The 19,481-nt window shown below is 48.9% G+C and overlaps 1 protein-coding gene across 3 annotated transcripts in view; it reads right to left on the bottom strand.

Moving 5' to 3' along the window:
* Positions 1 to 6,193: 6,193 nt before the first annotated feature.
* PTPRE (protein tyrosine phosphatase receptor type E) overlaps positions 6,194 to 19,481 on the bottom strand; it is a 169,883-nt gene continuing 156,595 nt past the window's right edge. For 2 of the 3 annotated variants that reach the window (XM_081249584.1, XM_081249586.1), the window contains 7 exons: positions 19,286 to 19,379; positions 18,202 to 18,278; positions 16,895 to 17,029; positions 13,713 to 13,838; positions 12,666 to 12,835; positions 10,761 to 10,896; positions 6,194 to 8,920 (listed from right to left, as the gene is read on the bottom strand). In XM_081249584.1, coding sequence (XP_081105710.1) covers positions 8,846 to 8,920; positions 10,761 to 10,896; positions 12,666 to 12,835; positions 13,713 to 13,838; positions 16,895 to 17,029; positions 18,202 to 18,278; positions 19,286 to 19,379 — 813 coding nt within the window. In that variant the 3' untranslated portion in view covers positions 6,194 to 8,845. The remainder of the gene's footprint in view (positions 8,921 to 10,760; positions 10,897 to 12,665; positions 12,836 to 13,712; positions 13,839 to 16,894; positions 17,030 to 18,201; positions 18,279 to 19,285; positions 19,380 to 19,481) is intronic. The other variant, XM_081249585.1, reaches the window with a different exon arrangement.

Below are 19,481 nucleotides of genomic sequence, written 5' to 3' on the forward strand. Positions count from 1 at the left end.
GGGCAGGTTGAAGGGAAGAAAGCTTGGAATTTTCCAACTCTGAATAGTTTATTCCAAACCCCCATGCGGAGGTTATGAAGGAGACTGCTGGGTCTCCTAAACTGAAAAAAATTTAAAACTTGGGTGGGTGGGGGGCAAGGGCGGGGGAGGGTTTGCCAAGGTGTGGCCTTCAACTTGGCGAGATGAAGCCCTGGAGTTTGTGACTTCCACGGTCAACCCCCATTGGCCGTGGGCTCAGGCACTTGCCGTGCTGTGTTGTACATGTTTCTGTGTGTGTCTGTGTCCCTCATGTACATACCTCCTCCATCCAAATGTGAAAGGCGGGGCTTCTATCCTGCCTCCCCAACACCAGGCAGGCACTCTGGAAATATGAATGAGTGGGTATAGGAAGAGAAAAATGAAAGTTACAAGATAAGATATACCTTTACACTGGGGAGACCTCGGGTCCAGGCACTAGGGCTGTGGGTCGTCTGCCGAGGACTGTCCTCTCCTTGGTGTCCTGACCACTTAAGGGCATAACTGTGTGATTTGGAGGACAGTTTGTGTTGCCGTTTTCCGGCTAACGATGAGACTTTGAGGAATGACGGGTAGCTTGCCTTTTTCACGTTCAGTATCTTTGTCTAAACTAGGACTGCTTTCATCTGAGAAGTCATCCCCCCCACTCAACCTTAGGGCCATCGGCCAGGGTGCCCCTCAATTCCAAACTGTAGCACCCCTCTGAGCTTTCATGTCATTTACATATTCTAAGCTTGCTGCAAATCTGCTCTCACCTGTGTTTTCTCTGACCACACCTATTGACCTGACTTAGTCCCCATCAGGTCACCTTGGACAGGGAGCAACACAAACCCAAATGTTTCCCCCAAGAGAACGGCCATTTCTGACAGCCACAGAGCATGAGGCTCTTCTCCCCACCATTTCTGAGTCACTTAACATGTGAGCCCATGGCTCCTACATCTCGTTTTAAACCTGGACTTCCGTCTGTCTTCAGTTTCAGAGCCGTCCATCACACTGCTGTTCTGCTTTGTTCTGCTTTGTCCTCCTGTTCCTTTGTGTTCCCTAAATCAGAAATGAGCACACCTTCCCTCCAGTCACCTGTATGGAGTCCTCCCCATTCACCTACCTTGCCAGGTGGAGGTAAGGATGGAAGATAAGAAAAGGTCGCTGTCCCCTAGAGTGTGAACTGTAACATTGGTGCCCCTGTCTGTCTACTCTTGTAACCCCTGCGTCTGGCATGGAGCCAGGTCCACATAATAATAAATGTTTGCTGAACGAATACATGAATCCAGGCGTGTCTGCTGAGTCAGTGGTATTTGCTTTTGCTATTTTGGCTGCTATAATACAGTTTTAGACAGTGTTGTCTGAAATCTTAAGGGAGGGTGAGTGACAGATGGAGGTAGGAGGGTTGAGGATGAAGCAGGAAGGGGCCAGAAAGAGGGGTGGGATTCTGGCGAGCAGAGGGGAGAGTATTTTAGGAAACGCAACCCTCATTAGAAAAGGCACTCTATTTGAAGGTGTGAGTCACACGTGTCATTTAGGTAGGCACGATTCAAGAAATTGTAAAACAGGAATTTTCTATGATTAAGTTGTTCTGCCAACACTTCGCATTTAGTAGTAATTATGAACCTTACATATAGAAAAATTTCAATTAGCTGTATGCCTGGGGAATGGGATAAAAAATAATTAAAAAGCTCTTAGGGTTCAATTCTAACCAAAAAGCTCACTGAAATATATCAGCATATTTTCTCACTTTTGTAAGTACAGTATTTCAAGAGCATAAGAGTAGTTTTATTTTATAGGGTTGTAGGTGCTGGATTAGAAAAGGTCATTCAAACAAGTGTTTAAAAAACACGCCCACAGGACATATCCTTTAGCGTTCTTGAGGGTGAAGGGTCAGAAATAAATACTAACCACTAATATTTAGCCAGGCTAATTGTGTGTTTGAGAAAGGGGTGCAAGAAATAAATACCTACTCGCTGTGTGGTTTGGTACCTTCTCTGAGCCTCAGATTCCAAGTGAGTAACCATCCCTCTGATGGAAAGTTCTCAGTAAATGGAAGCTATTCTTTTTTTTTTTTTAACATCTTTATTGGAGTATAAATTGCTTTACAATGTTGTGTTAGTTTCTGCCGTATAACAAAAAATATGGAATGAAATTGCGTGTCATCCTTGCGCAGGGGCCATGCTAATCTTCTCTGTATGGTTCCAGTTTTAGTATATGTGCTGCCGAAGCGAGCACAATGGAAGCTATTTTTACTTTTTCATCTCCAAGCTTTTCTGTGATATGGCTGCCACAATCTCTCCCTGACCTTTTTGCTCCAGTTCTGTACCAGCCAACTCTTGTCTTTCTTAGTTAAACCCCTCCACCCACACTCACACATACATAGACCTGCACACATATACACATGCATATACATAAACATATACATGGATCCACACCCACTCCTACACACATATACACATGCATATACATAAACATACATGGATCCACACCCCTTCCTATACACATATACACATGCATATACATAAACATACATGGATCCACACCCATTCCTACACACATATACACCTGGGTACACATTCATGCATTTACACGCACGCACACCTACTCATACATGCAGTTGCACACACACACACACACACACACACACCCTGCTCTTTTCTCTGCCTGGGTCTTTCCCCACCTGCTTCACAAGATGGTCCCCTTCAGCCCCGAGCTCAGCTCCAGTGAGACTCCCTCAGAGAAGCCTCGTGCACCCCCTCCCCATTTCCCAGGCTGGGTTAGTCCCCCGTTTTGCATCCTGGGGTCTTGCTGTGCATCCTCGTGGCACACAGTGCAGTGAAAACTAGACGCCCCCCTCTAGGACAAAGCTTTGTCCATCCAGGAGGGCAGACCATGGATGGACAAGTCTCTATACCCTGGTGACCCAGTGCAGGAGGTGTCTGGGATGAAATGATCTTAAAACCCGTGGCATTCTTTATTAAAGGGAGGGAAGGGAAAGAAACCCAAACCAAAGCAAGACAGTGAGTGGCAGACGGGCTGGGGTGGGCGTGGGCTCCTTGGCCTCCTATCTGCATTTCCCCAGCTCTGACGTGGCCGGACAGTTGCGTCCCTCCTGGCCAGCAGGCCCACTTTGGTCCTGCAGGAACGGCCCTTGTGTTCGGGGAAGGGGACTCCCCACAACCCTGGCTCCGTCCTATTCATCGGGACGGAAGTGGGGAGTCCCAGGGATTTGGTCAGGGCCGCAGAGTCAGCAAACGAAGATGCGTGTGGCCCCGAGGTTGGCCGTCCTAACGTGAGGAGATCCTGGGAGTGAACTTGCGGGCAAGTCGGGGTGGGAGCCCGTGGTGGGTCGGTTTGTTCCCAGGAAGAAGTCTGTCAGGGGCAGAGAAAGGCTTTTGGGTGTCTGGGCATCAAGTTCATTACTACCTGGAGGGGCTGAGGCAGGAGGGAAGGGCCATCCTGAGTCCTAAACATAGTCAAGATGGAGGAATTCAGGCCTCAGCAGATGGGCGCGCTGGGTGGAGGTGTCCGGGTCGTCGTGGAAAGTACATTATAAATGTCAACTCCAGAGTCAAGTCCAGCTACTGAACTAAAGACGACGTTAAGACACTGTGACTGGGATCTGCCTGTCTGCTGGGCTTTCTAGACGATTCCTCTAGAGGAGCTGGTGGGGTCATCTTCCCAGACACAGATGCGATGCTCCAGCCACAGCCCAAGGGACCCTGATTCCGGTGCCGTGCAGACCCCCAGGCCTCGGGCCGTCTCCTGGTACAGAGCGCTGTGCTGACACATGGATGTCAGCAACATTGCTCTTCACAGAGGAACCAAAAGTGCCCAGGACTCGTTCATATGAAGCCCCTCGTGGCGTCTACACGATGATTCCACAGGCATGAATGTTTGGTGTGATGCGTTTATTGGGTGCCACCATGCAAGGGCCACAGAGGGCCCTGCTGCCAGGCGGAACCACCCACACACCCAGCAACCCTGTCAGGCTGGTAAGTCCCCAAGCTTCCTGGACAAGGGACGTTAGATAGCCATCGACGACAGTCTTTTATAAAGCGTCGAAGGGAAATATTTATAACATGAATAACAAAGGGTCAGTCTCCACGTTTTATGTCCATCAGAGTAGCTCTATGCCAGGAATGCCAAGCAGCCTTTAGACAGGATGAGGAAGCTGTGTATATACTGACATGGCCCGATCCTAAGGCGGGACAAAGGGGCAATTTACACAACTGCCCGCAGGTAGTGCATTTTGTCGTTTCTAAGATACAAGGTTTTTACATATTAACCTCGAACATCAGGATGTATCTCAAAACTGACGGTGTCTTGGGCTTCCCTGGTGGCACAGAGATTGAGAGTCTGCCTGCCGATGCAGGGAACACGGGTTCGTGCCCCGGTCCGGGAAGATCCCACATGCCGTGGAGCTGCTGGGCCCGTGAGCCACACCCGCTGAGCCTGAGCGTCCGGAGCCTGTGCTCCGCAACGGGAGAGGCCACAGCAGTGAGAGGCCCGCGTACAGCAAAAAAAAAAAAAAAAAAAAACTGACGGTGTCTTGCAAGAAATAATTGGCAGTGTGTTTGCTTTCTCAGCAAAACAAAGTGGGTTTGGCAATTTTGTCATCCTGGATTCGATGATATACCGGGAGTTCGGCTCTGTTGTTTTTATAAACAAACAATCAAGCAAGAGTCCGTGTGTTTATGTAACTGTACAGGTTTAAATCTGCAGATAGCTGTCTGGAAGGAGGTACCCCAAAGTTACCAATGGACTGAGGTGGAAAAGAGGAACCCAGTGAAAGGCCAAGTTCGTGCACACTCTTTCTGATTGCTTTGAACTTGTACAACAAACGCATCTCCCTGTGTTGCCAGGGTGGCACCGTCCTTTGAGACCAGGGGCTGGCATCGCTGGAGAAAACCTCCAACTTGGGCCGGGGGTAGTGGCGGGGCAAGGCTCCAGGGTCCAGTCCTTTGGGAAGGCGATTTGGGGAGGCCCTCGGGCATCACTGCAGAGTCGAGTCCCCGGGGAGGGGGGGGGGTCTTTGTGCTGCCCCTCCCGTCCTGTTCCCTCACTCGCACGTGCCGGGGTCTCCTCCCCTTTAGCTACCTGCACCCACATGCTTCATTCAGGGCTCCTTTCGGGGACATCCAACAACAGAAACCTTGGCTGTAGGGGTCAGCGGGGGCAGGGTGTTGGTCTGCCAAGGCTGTCCTAACAAAGTGCCACAAACCAGGTGGTTCAAACAACCCAATCTTATTGTCTTCAGTCCTGCAGAAATGAAGGCCAAGTCAAGGTTGCTTCCTTCCGAGGCTGTGAAGGAGAACCCACTCCCTTGTCTCCGGCAGCCTCCGGGCTTCCTAGTTTGCAGAAGCGTTGGCCTGCCTTCTCTTCACATGTTCTTCTCCCTGTGCATGTGTCTCTGGGTCCAAGTTCCCTCTTCTCATAAAGATGCCCTCATACTGGAGTAGAATGGACCTACCCTAATGGCCCACCCGACTCCTAGGCCCTCATCCTAATTAATCACACCTGTAACAAATATAACAAGGCTTATAAAATGTATTAAATAAATACAACCAAGAATAAGGAGCATATGTTTAGATTTCCACATTAGGCCCGGAATATCTAAAAGAGGAAGCTGGGGTGTGAGCTGGGGAAGGGCAGTGAAGCTGAAAAAGAGAGCCGGGGTCACCAGAGACACAGGTGTGTAAAGGGAGGCCTAATAGGTGTTTAGGTTTTAGGAGGAGAAGCGACATGAGAAGGGCTCTCTGACCCCACCTGGCTGTGGACTTTGAGCACGTGGTCACCTTCCTCGTAGATTCTGGGAAACCACTGCTCAGAGCTCGGAGCCCTGTTTGGACTCGAGGAGGGACGTGGGCCCTCTGCAGGGCCATTTGTGACCAGTGCTCCACTCACCCTCAGGACTTCTGAAGACCGGCCCACTGGCCATCATGCCCACTCATGCCCGGGGGGCTGTTTCTATACCACGTCCGAGCTAAATTTTACAAGTCCTAAAATTGTCTGCATAAATCAATGCTTCCCTCCTAATGAATGTCTTGTCTAAAAGGATTTAAGGCAGAGGAACGAGATAAGGAGACTTCAGTGAAGAAAGAGACGCAGGCTGGAAGTCAAAGTAAAGATTTATCCTTGCATCAGAATGTTTTGGATCTTGCAATTTGCATATACAAAGAATTCAGCAGCATTCACTGGCATCATAATCAGAGCAAGATCAAATGATAAATGGAGTAAAAGAAAACATGAGAGTTGAAACCGGAATACATACATATATTATAAAGATTGTACATAAATTAACACAAACACAACAGAAGTATCAGTAATCACACATTTAAAAAAATAACATGGGCATGACTCCAAATGCTGAAACAGAGGTGTCAGGCTCGTTTTAAAAAGTTTTTAAAAACACATAAAAATACCTTTTAAAACACTGGTATGCATTCTTCATTCGTAGAGCACATGGAGAGAAACAGTAAAGTGAGTCACACAGTGACTGATAAAGCAAGGAGATCAGAATGGTAGTCTTCTAATCGCTATTTGGCATTTGAATGTAGCCGCATGCAACGGAGAAAACTGGCAAAGAAAAATGACTTTACCAGCCTGGCGCTGTTTTGTTATGTACAATGGACTTTCTTTCACCAAAGGGGAGGAAGAGTCAACCTATCCCAGCGAGACAGAGAGGACAGGAGTCCCGGAGCGCCAACCACGGCTGTCTGAACCGGGACCGCGGCCGAGGCCAGGAGGCTGCAGCTGCTGGGAGGCAAGTACTGCCCCAAAGGCGGAGGGGGTCCTGCAACCCAGGGACAGTGGCTTCTCCTCTGTTCTCAGAACCATGAGGGCGGAAGCGCAGCAGACAAGGGGGATGCACCAAGGGGGCGGAAGAACACACAAACGGGGCGCTTCCCGAGAATGTCTACCTTAATCTCAAGACAAGAGATGCCAGTAAGACCATTGAAGGACCTGAAGGATTCTCATTAAAGGCTCCTCAATTAAGACCCCAATCCAGGCGCCTCGACTCTATGACCCCTATAGGTCGCCTTCACCACAAACACCGGCTCTGTTTCTAGGCTGTGGTGCTCAGTTTTCTCTCTTCCCCTTTAGTCAAGAAGGGCTTCGGGCTTGGGACTTTAACGATGAAAACAAACAGGGCCACCAGGTGCATCTTGCAAAGCTCCCTCCATTTTCTCTTCGACCCAAATGCATAATCATTGTACCCAGAAGGGTGAGGGACGCATTCAGCTGTGTGTGGAGCCCAGGGCTGCAGGCTGGTGGCCATGGCAGCGCTCACGAAGTTGTGCTTTTGTCCGTCCAGCTGGGCACCTCATCTGACCCTCGGGTGGGGCTCGGAGGAGTAGCAGAAGCTTGATAACCCGTGGGCTTGTTATTAGGACGTAACTTACCCTGGGTTACCTTTGTGCAATCAGTTACCAGTGGAAATATCAAATGAAGGCCTTCACATTCACATCTCTTTTAAAAAGCAAAAAGTGTACCCAAAAATGCACATGTTAAATGTTTTCAGATGTCTTTTTTTTTTAATATTGTGCTCATCTGCTAGGTACCTAACAGCCACAGACAGATCACTGCCATTAAATCAAACCTTTCTACATTCATCCCTTCTCTTTTTTTTGCCCCATAAGCCAGTCCTGTCTGGCAGTGACATCATTATTATCCAGTGTCAGAGGTCTCGCTAGTAACCATTCAAAAATAAATTAGCCTTTAGATTAAGGATTTCTCTTTCTCTTTTATTAAATATCGATGAGTGGGACTTAAAAAAAACTGTATAAATCTAGATTTTAAGATTTCTTTTCTTACAAACAGTCTTAGCTTTTACAACAGATTTTTAAATACCAAAATGCTTCTCAGAAAGTTTAAAGCATAATTGTTTGTGGCTGCCCAACTGTCTCTACCAGGGGGGAGCTCCTTGCTTCCAGGCGTGTCAGATGCTCTATCTGACCTTTTGGAATGGAAGTGGTTTTTGTCATGCCCTGAGGCACAGCTCAAGACAAGAAGGGCAGAATGGCGGGGGGCCGGGGGGCAGGGGGGAGTGAGAAGTGCAGTGGGTGTGATTCTCAGACAGACGGACAGTCAAGCAGCGCCCAGCGCCGTGGGACTGAAACTCTGATAACTGGTTTTGCCGGACCCAAGGCCCGTGCAAACTAGACCACTGGCCTTTACATCTTTTCTCATCTGGCCAAGATGGCACGACGCAGCCTTGAATAAATGCATTTTTAAGTATTACTATATAGTCACTGACTACTCCAGTGTGTTTTAGACCTGGACTCAGGTTGTAAAGTCTTCTCTGATCTTTAAAATGTAAAGATAAACCATGTGGGTTGAGACTGAGGACTACAAAATTCCCTATTTACACCGTATCTTCACAAACAGTTTGCTTTCAAAAAACTGCCACTGCTCAGGGCTGTAAAATCAGTGTCAGGAAAATGTATTTTCCACCGATATCTGAGTCCTCGACTGTTTTCTAAAGAAGTTGTGGTTAGCACATTGCATAAATAAACACACTTGTCATATTAAGATTTTTAACATTTAGAGGTGCTGACTGTGTGAAATGAAATGATATGAATCTAATGAAAAATTAAAATATTTTTACTGATATTAGCAGAAATATATATTTTATGGAATATTATTTGACCTTAATACATTATTCCAGTTTTTAAAAGGGGTATTTAAGATTTAATAACTTTACAGCAGGTGGCCTTTAAAGCATAACAAAATATATACAAAGAAATTAGGAGGATATTAATGTCAACTATGAAATAAATTAACATGATTTTTACAAAATATACTGACCATTAAATTAAAAAATATTTTAAGGCAGGAATTTTCATTTGAAATTAGCATAATCAGAAAATATATCAATAAAATCTTGTACCACTTTGTAGCAGAATTCATACTGTTCCTGAAAAAGAAAAACAAGAACACATTAAAATAATATGAAAAAATTTTTTGCCTAATTTAATTAGGAGAAACTTTAAAGAGAAGACATAAAAAAGTCTGACCAGTTATTGAAATGCTGTATATCCTACTGTGTATCAGCTTCTGTTATATAATTTAGTTTTTAGGCGCATGAACATTTCCAAATAAAGCTGTTTTTCTACATAGAAAATGTCAATGTTCAGTTTAACTTTAGCTTCGTGTATTTTGGACAGTCTGAGTGAGAGATCTTTAGTTTTCATATTTAAACTTAAAAACAACCACTTTTGAACTGAAAAAAAATGAGCATACTTAACATCAAACTTCATAGTGTAATGAAAATAATCTATAGAAGTTAAATAAGATAGAATATAGATTATTTTAAGCCTAAATTTACACTGTAAAAGGGCATTGCTTTATATCAATTTTACTGGAATTTAAAAGAAAAATGTGTTGCCTATGTATAAGGCTGTTAACTTATTGGAACACTTGGACATCATCTGACTCCTGACCTCCCACTGGCTCTTTGAGCTGGTGAGACTAGAGCCAGGTGGTGGGTTAACAGGGGACCAGAAAGCGGGTTGTGTGACACGGCCCATAACGGGCACTCAAAAGAGGAAATGAAAGAGATGGGGAAAATGGCCACGGCAGGGCTTTCTTAGTGAGCCTACTGTGCGTCTTGGAAAGCCACGCGTGCACAACGGTCAGCAGGCAGGTTCAAGTAACCACAGCTACCCTAAAAGGGTCTGGTTCCTTGCAGACCCTGGTCGTTTGCCGGCCCAGTGAACATGGGAGCTGGGGAAGCAGGGGGACCAAGGGCGGTTCCTCATCCCCCTCCCTCGTCTTTCCCAACACCTTGGGTTCAGCCTCTTCTCTAAATTCCCGTTGAACAAAAATCTACAGGCTTTTGGCTTGGAAGAGGCCTGGCTGGCCGTTCTGGAGTCTCAGTCCAGCCACCATGGGAAGGAGCTGGGCTTTCCAGGGGAAGAAAAGATGAGGCAGAAAACTGCTGCCCTGCGGTTGCAGGCAAGTTGTCAGGAGAGCCAAGGATGGACGGTAGGGGTCCTCCCTTCCAGCTACTGAGACTCCCACCCGATCACCCAGCCCCCCGGAAGGGAAAGGAAAGGAAAGTGCCTGAGTCGGGATCCAGTTAGCACAGAGAATGAGTGGGCCGGGCCGGGAGGGCAAGTGCTAAAATAAGAAGCCTTGGGGAAAACGACGGGTTGTAACAGCCTTTAAAACTGACCTTGGCTGTTGCAGAACTATCACCAAATTTGGTGAAGAGGCATCTCTTCTGAAAACCAGAAAGTGTGTGTTTTCACCACGAAATGAAAGAGAATGTAAGAAGGAACTGTGCGTTGCATGGACTCCTTAAGTAAGGCCCCTGGGCAGTGTCTGGAGGCTGAGTGAGATCCAGCCAAGGAAAAGAGTCCAAACGAACAGTGGAAGATAGATTACAAGAATCAGGACTGTAGGCGTCAGCGCTGTTTTTGAACTTGGTGCATATTTAAATGTAGGTTGGAATCTGGAGGAACAGGTCACTTTGACGTAACGGTTGCTATCATCTGTGCCTCTGCCCAAGGGGTCTTGTCATCTGAAGTCATGGGTGTGCCCCTCCTCCCGTGTCCTGCCCGGGGGACAGACCCCAGCCAGACGCAAGGGAAGAAGGTGTCTGTAGAGCTTTACTGTGAGCTGACTGGAAGCTTTGGCTCTTTTTCTTGGAAACTTTACCTCCCTCCTTCCCCGTGGACTTGAACTCCTTCAATGAAACAGACATGAAATTCAACATGAAACCATTCTCCATTCCTCTGGAAATGCTTTCTTACCAGGGTTTGCACCATATGTGGCCTCTGAAGTCGTAAACTCTTCACAGCTTGGAATACGTCTAAAAGCCCCTCAGCTTTGACCCGTTCCAGAATGTTGCTCAGTGCTATGAAAGTCCCTGTGCGCCCAGCTCCAGCACTGCAGAGAAAACGTGCTGGATGAGATACTCAAACTCACCCACGGGCAGGAGAATCCCACAGCCTCCGCCAAGCCCTACATGTCAGTACTGGAATGATTGGAGCTTGGATTTTTTTTTTTTTTTTTTTTTTTTTTTTTGGTACGGGCCTCTCACTGCTGTGGCCTCTCCCGTTGCGGAGCACAGGCTCTGGACGCGCAGGCTCAGTGGCCATGGCTCACGGGCCCAGCCGCTCCGCGGCATGTGGGATCTTCCCGGACCGGGGCAAGAACCTGTGTCCCCTGCATCGGCAGGCGGACTCTCAACCACTGTGCCACCAGGGAAGCCCCGGAACTTGGATTTTTAATAATCATTGATAGGTAGCTTAGCTTTGGACTAAGCGTCAGCAAACATAAAATTCCTAAAACACTTGCCTAATTACAACATGAGTTGAATCAGGACCGGTTACAAGTTTTTAAGCTGGTGGAACCATTTCCCTTCTTCCTTGCGTAGACCAGACCTAATGGAGGCGGGCTTGGCTGGCCTCTTCCAGGGAGCCCTCTGGGGATGCACGGCTGCCCTCTGGGCCCTGGAATCCCACCTGTGGGCTGACTCTACGGCTGCTCTCCCTGCGTCTGCCTTTCACACGTGGGATGACCTTGTGGGTCTCCTTCACCTTTGCATCCCTGGTGCCCAACACGCGTTAAGCTCAGTCTGGGTTTGCGGAGGTGGAACAAGAAGGAACTCAAAACAACATCTACAAAGGCACCAGGGACTGGAAACCAACCGAGGCATGTGCTCCCCCTGCTGGCCAGGCCGGAAGTGCGCCAGGCGGGTCCCAGACAAGGAAAGAGGCCCAAACCCTCCAAGCTGGGTGTTATTTAGCTACAAGGCGAAGTGAGTCGGTGCCAATGGCAGTTGCAAAAAAAAAGGGAGCCACACATGTAGACAAAGGAACAGAAGTGCAGCTTTGGAGGCAAGTCAGCACCCCCAAGATTAAACTCCCCAAACGCAAGGAAGAGCTTTGCAAGGGTGGTCAAGGTCCCTGCCAGCAGGGGGGCCTGGCCCAGAAAAAAGGTGAGCTGGCACGTGTCTAGGTTCAGCCGGATTCACCCTCTACCCTCATAATGCTGTCTTTCAAAGTCTTTGCTGGGGGCGCCCAGCTGTGTCCAGGGGTTCCCCCAGTGTGTCCCTCTGCCCTTGGGCCTAACTCGGGAGCCAGGCTGAGAGGGAGGGCATGGAGCGGCGGGCCCTCCGTTATGGACCCCGGCCTGGACATCCATGAGAAGCTCAAGAAGAGCCTCCTGCTATGCTGGCTGGGCACACCAGCCAGAGTCAGATGGTCTTTCAAAACGAAGACGAGGGGGCTTCCCACATGCTGCGAAGCGGCTGGGCCTGTGAGCCGTTGCTGCTGAGCCTGCGTGTCCGGAGCCTGTGCTCCGCAATGGGAGAGGCCACAACAGTGAGAGGCCCACGTACCGGAAAAAAAAAAAAAAAAAAAAAAAGGAAGACGACTCAAGGTCAGGGTTTGTCTGAGCGGTGCTTGGCAATTTTTTTTTTTTCTGACAACTTAAAAAGCACAAAGAAATGTGTGTTTGAGGCATTTCATGACTCCTTCCGCCCAAAGCCTTCTGCGTGCTATGGTAAGATGACACCTATGCATCTGCGTTATGTGATGTGCTTAAGGTAGGATACCGTCCAGGCAAATGATGCTGCTGGGAGCAGCGAACTGGGCGTGGGGTCTGTGTCCGCCCCACCAGCAGGGCTGCCCGGGCCCCCAGGGGCCGCTCACCTGCAGTGCACAGTGATGGGGTGATCGCCCGTCTGCTGCTGCTGCTTCTGCACGGCCGCAATGAGGTCGATCATGCCTTTGCCCTCGGCGGGGATCCCGATCTCCGGCCAGCCGTGGAAGTGGAACTGTCGCACGATCCGGGTCTGCTCCTCCTGGCGGGCTGGGGGCTGCTGGGTGGGAAGGGTGCCTCAGTGCTGCCCCACCGCAGGCCCCCCTGCCCTCCCGGGGACTCGGGCCACGGTGTCTGGCGGCCAGCAGAGTTCCCATCTGGCTGGCCTCCCGGTCAGGGTGTTTGTAGGCCATGGTCACCCTAAAGCAGAGGCCAGCAGTGCCTCCTTCTGGGTGGGGATCAGGACACTCAGAGGATGCGCCCCCAAGTCCCCAGGGCCCACCAGACCCCTCTATGGGATCCTTGGCAATTTTGTTTGAGCTAACAGGAATCATCCCTTTTTTTAAGAAGCCAGGACCCTACACGTCCCTTCAAGGCTGGAGATGAGCAGTTTCTGAGTCAAGTGGCCCTGGGTCGTTCTGTGCCCCGTGTGGAGGAGAACAAGTCTTTGGGCAAAGCTGGGTTTCGCTGTTCTGACCGCCTTGAGCTCAGAATCAAATCCCATAGATGGGTCATCTTACCCACAGTTGACACACAGCGTCCCCATGCTTGCCACGGAGCAGTGCCCAAGACCCGGTGGGGAGGGGGGATGGCAGAGAGCCCCAGGGAGGCCTCTGTGGCTTCATCCATTCCTTCCTCCTGCTCTCGGCCACGGTCTTTGCTCCTGGGGAGCGGGTGGCGGCGGGACGCCTCTCGGAGTTGGCCACTTTGCCCCACCACCCCCGTGCTCCAGCAAGGAAGCAGGGGACCACGGAGGTCAAATCTTATGGGAGACTGGCCACTTGATAACACAGCTTCCTACTGTCCTCACGGACCGTGGATACTAATTGAACATGGGGCTCCGGAAAAGCCTGAAAGGGCAGGACATCCTGGCACAATGACAAGCAGAGACCCCCGAGTGATGCCCACGAGAGATTAAAGGGCTTTGGCAACAATACCTGATTGAAAGTGACCAGGAAGTCTCGTATACTGATGGCTTCAGAAAGGGTATCGCTCTTTATCTCGATCGTTATTTCTCCATGAGTCACTGAGCCCTCTGTCGGCCAATACTGGCAGCATTTATCCTTGGGGGATAACACAGAAAGAATTTGCTGCTAGCGGTTTTGAGGATCTGATGCAGAATCGCTCTCAAAGCATTTAACGTATTTCGCCTGACCAAGAAAACAACATATGAACACGAATATGAATGCTACCAGTGCCTGTTGACCAAGGGAACAGAGTCCAGAAACAGACGTGTGTGTATTTGCAACTTTGATACAGAACAGAAGTGACATGACACAGGGGAGAGACTACTCAGTAAATGGAGCTGGGAAATCAGTTCTCCATATGGGAAAAGGGAACTGGATCCCTGACTCACACCCTACCTGGGCTGATATGAATGCCCCAGCCCCTCCTGGAGTTGGGCAGCGTAGAACTTGCCCTACCATATATGGTAGCCTTGAACCTTAATAAAAAACAAACCAAGACAGGGTCAGACTTAACGTCAAAAACAAAACTGTGAAAGCCTTAGAAGAAGAAAATACCTTTTCATTTTGGGGTACAGATTTAACAAACAAGAGCCCCAAAGAGCAAACCAACCATGATACAGCAGATTGCAACATCAGATTATAATAAAATTAACTCTGCATCATCCAAAAATATCAAGAGAATGAAAAGACAGACCATCAACTGGGATGAAATATTTGCAATACGTAAAACCAAGGGATCAGTACCAAGAATACGTAAAGAAATCCTATAAATCAATAAGAAAAGGGCAAACAACCCACTAAAAAAATGAGTGAAAGGCATGAACAGGCACTTTGCACAAGACAAAACATGTCCTCTATAAATATGCATAGTGACGCCTGACCTCACAGGGATCAGAGAGGTGCAAATCAAGGCCACAAAGAGATGAAATTTATACCTACTTAATTAACAAAAATGAGGACGTTAGACAACCCTAGGGATGTCGCTGAATGATATTCACCCACTGACCACTTTGGAAACCACAACCACTTTGGAAAGCCATCAGGAAACGTCTTGCAAATTCAAACTTTCACACACACTCTCCAATGCAGCATTTTGTCTCTTTGGAACCTACTATTCCTTGTGCATCAGGAGACACGCACAAGAAAGTACCCACAGCACTGTTTGTAAAACAGCAGAATGGAATCAACTCAAATGCCCATGACAGGAGAAGGGGCAAGTCAATGGATGCAGGATGTACAGTTTGTGTCGTGGAGTATAAGGAAATAATGATGAATGAGCCACAGTTATAGGCAGCAACATAGGAGAATATCAAATGCATAATTTTGAGTGGAAAAACCAACTCAACTTTTTTTTTTTTTTTTGAGGTACGCAGGCCTCTCTCTGTTGTGGCCTCTGCCATTGCGGAGCACAGGCTCCGGACGCGCAGGCTCAGCAGCCATGGCTCAAGGGCCCAGCCGCTCTGCGGCATGTGGGATCCTCCCAGACCTGGGCACGAACCCATGTCCCCTGCATCGGCAGGCGGACTCTCAACCACTGCGCCACCAGGGAAGCCCCAACTCAACTTTTGAAAAACGTTCAAAAGCAGACAAAACTAAACAGTTGTTTCTTTAGGAATACACACACGTGATATAAAAAGATTTTTTAAAAAGCTAAGGACACATCTTCTAGGGTGGCTTTAATTGAAAAGATAATGATAAGTGTTGATGAGGATGGGGAGAAGATGGAACCTTGTGGATTGTTGGTGGGAATTCAAACGGGGCAGCTGCTTGGAAAGCAGTCTGGCAGTTCCTCCAGATGTTAAGTGATATGAGTTTGCAATCTAGTCATGATATGGCCCAGCAATTCCACCCCTAGGTGTCTACATAAGAGAAATTAAAAGTTAACATTCATGTAAAAACGTGTCCATGAATGTTCAAAACATTATTCATAATAGCCCGAGTGAAAACAATGCAAATATCCGTCAACTAATGAATGAATAAACGAAATGTGGTATATTTATACAATAAAAAGTAAAAAAGAGCGAGGAACTGATTCACGGATGAACCCTGACAACATTTACGCTAAGTGAAAGAGCTCAATCACAAAACATGTATGATTCCACTTATATGAAATATCCAGAAGAGGCAAATCCACAGAGTCAGAAAGTAGATTTGTCGTTGCAGGGCCTCGGGGGAGGAAGTGGGTATAAGTGGTTTTTTTGTGGATATGGGGTTTCTTTTTGGGGTGATGAAAATGATCTGGAATTAGTGATGTTGCACAACTCTGAATATACTAAAAACCACGGAATTCTACCCTTTAGAAAGATGAATTGTATGGTATGTGAATTATATCCTAACAAAACTGTTTCTAAAAAGCAAAGAAATCAAAAAACACAAATTCAGGATAGTGGTTACCTCTTGGGAGAGCATCTGGATAAATGTACATTACTGGCAAAAGTTTGGTTTTTCAGCTGGATGGTGGGTTTGTGACTGTTTATTATGTTATTAAATAAAAACAAGAAGGCCGGGGCTTCCCTGGTGGTGCAGTGGTTGAGAGTCCATCTGCCGATGCAGGGGACACGGGTTCGTGCCCCGGTCCGGGAAGATCCCACATGCCGCGGAGCGGCTGGGTCCGTGAGCCATGGCCGCTGAGTCTGCACGTCCGGAGCCTGTGCTCCGCGACGGGAGAGGCCACAACAGTGAGAAGCCTGCGTACCGCAAAAAAACAAAAAAAAACAAGAAGGCCATGCATGGTTCTTTGGGAAAAAAGAAACGTTTAACTCATTCAATTTTACCAGAACTATATTAATTAGGTACATATATCAATACCTAGGTCTTTCTGTTCCAAAAAAAAGTGAATAAATGTCTTCTTCTTCAACAGGTTGTGACCAAATTTGTATTTGTGGCAAACACAAGATGGCAGAATTTCAAGGCAGGTTAAATAAAATGTAGGCTAAGAATAAAGCCAGTGGGTAGGTACGACTAACTTGTGGTGGGCGTGGTGATGAAATAAACCCTTTTTCATTTCCAGCCTCTCTCCCTCCTCAGTAGCTGTGGCCTGGCCTCACAGACGACAGCGGGTGAAACATGCACAAGGGACAGGTAGTCACATCAGGTGGGCTGCACCTGGTGTGTGTTAACGGCCCCAGAGGTGGGCTGGGCGGTGGCCTGACCTGCTCTCTCTCCTGGACCTCGGTCAGCATCACGATCGTGTGGCACTTCCACTCCCAGACCATCCTCCAGAAGTCCTCCACCGTGTGCGCCAGGGGCCCCTGGGTGGCAATGAAGTAGTCCTTCTGCCGGTAGCCCTTCAAGTGGGAGCAGAGGTTAAAGTCCGACTTCCTTCCAACCCATTTCCACCGTGGGACGTGTGAGTGTAGGACAGCCCAGGGCTGGATGAGGGACAGTATTCCCCAGGCTTCCAGGGCCTGAGCCAAGCTCCAGCTGGCACACGCTCAGAAAACAGGTCAAGATGCCCAAGCTAGACAGCCCCCTTCAGCCCCAGGTCACCTCTGAATGGGTATAACGAACCCCTTGCTTGGGCTGGCTTTGATTCTAACATGTCTGTATGTGTCACAGCTAAGTTAGCATCGCAGTGGGGCAGCGAGCCTGGGCATGGAGTTGGAGGAAGTGGGTTCAAGTCCCAGGTCCTCCCCTCGGGCCCAAGTGACCCCTGGTACAGCATTCTCATCTGCAGACAAAAATCCTTGCACAGACTTGGCTGCTATGCCCTCTCCTGCCCATTCATCAGCTAACTCTGCTGTGCACTAAGCAGCCTAAGACTGGGCCTAAACACAATCATGCTGTCCACGCACAGCACATGCAAGAGAAAGCGTGTGCAAGCACTGATAGAGGGTGGTGTGCAACAGAGAGGTAAAAGGGAAGTCACTATGTATTAAAAGCAGAATGACGGGCTTCCCTGGTGGCACGGTGGTTAAGAATCCGCCTAATGCAGGGGACACAGGTTCAAGCCCTGGGCCGGGAAGATCCCACATGCCGCGGAGCAACTAAGCCCGTGCGCCACAACTACTGAGCCTGCGCTCTAGAGCCCGGGAGCCACAACTACTGAAGCCTGCGCGCCTAGAGTCCATGCTCTGCAACAAGAGAAGCCACCTCAGTGAGAAGCCTGCGCACCGCAACCAAGAGTAGCCCCAGCTCACCGCAACTAGAGAAAGCCCGCGTGCAGCAATGAAGACCCAACACAGCCAAAAATAAATAAATAAATTAATTAAATAAATTTAAAAAAAGCAGAATGGAAATATAGCAAATTATTTAGCAGCGCACCTACATCCTCTATTTCCAAAGTTCCTTATTCCTTTTCTTTAAGCAAGTGTCTGCTAATGAAATGGTTTGGATTTCTGTGGGCGTGTCCATCCTTTCTGATTGTGAAAGCAAGTCGATCAAGAGTCTCTGTCATTACAGATGAAGAGAGCATGCGTCCTCGCCAGGCGTGCAAGCAGGGCGGGGCCGCCGCACTTACGTCTATGAAGGACGCGTTGATGTAATCCGTGTACTCCTGGCCCCTTTTCATGGAGAGGATGACGCGGTTGAAGTCATCTGCAAAGCAGCGCGTCCCCTGGGTCAGAACCAACCCCATCCTGCCTTGCAAACGTGAACACGCTGCTAGGAGCTTCCGAGACATAAAACTTACGGATAAAATCACTAAAATAAGTCAACTCATCGGAAGGTTTACGTTCTAAAATAGGTTAGTTCAAGTGGCCCAGGGAAGTTGTGTTTTATCGGGAAAGTTCTAAAGTAATCCACTTATCATTCTCATTTGTCATAAACTGAGGTAATTCCTACCAAAATGTAAGCATTAAAGTAAATTTAAAGAGTAAAAGGAGTGTGGCCAGGCAGGCAACCCGGGGTAGCCGGCCGGGGTCATCACAGCCACAAAGACCCTAGGGTCTGAGGCTGAAGAGGACTTGCTCAGCCTGCACACTGCCTGCCCGGGCAGGTCCATGTGAGATCCGCTCTTGCCCGAGCCTGAGTCCAGGCGGGGAGGTGGAGGGCACGTCTGGGTGAGGCGCTCCTCTTCCCCTCAAGGCGGGCGCCCTCCCCTTCCCCGCGTGGTTCCTCTGATGCTCCTGCAGGCCCCCAGGCCCCGGGCAGCCCAGTGCCCGATGCCACCCTGCCCACGGTTCGCCCATCCCCAGGCCTCTTCCTGGAAGGTCTCGGCTGAGTTTGGTTCTGCTACACATCCTGGGCCAGGACCCCCACTCTGTGTACGGGGGGCTCCATGCCTCTGCCCAGGCTCGGGGGAGAACTGGATAACATGTAGGATCAGGAGGCACTGAGTCAGGCCAGAATCTCACTGCTTCCAGGAAGTCCTCCCTCTCCTGTCCCCAAGCCCAGGTCACAAGCTGCCCGCCTAACACCCACAGGACTGTCTGGGTCACTCGTGCCTTCCCCACACGTGACAGAGCTTCCAGAGGGCGCCCTGCCCTTGACCCCTGGTTTACAGGGGTGGGTGGGCAATGACTTCTTAGCAACTGAAGCCAGAGGGTACCAGCCCGATCACACCTGCCTCAAGAGTTTACCCTCCGCGGCCCGGGCTGCCTTACACGGGATGATCTGGATGACCCTGGCCTTCTTCATGTTGGCTGGTAGGTTGCCTGTCCTCATGTTCTCCTTCATGATCCGGACATTTGTCAATTTCTGCGGCCAAGAGGACACAGCCATGCAGTTAAAACCCAGACATTCCCGAGAGATCAGCCTTCTAACAGCTCTACCGTCAAGGGCACCTGCTCACTGGAAATA

This window comes from Mesoplodon bidens (assembly GCF_964165515.1).
Source record: "Mesoplodon bidens genome assembly, chromosome: 1".
NCBI lineage: Eukaryota > Metazoa > Chordata > Mammalia > Artiodactyla > Ziphiidae > Mesoplodon > Mesoplodon bidens.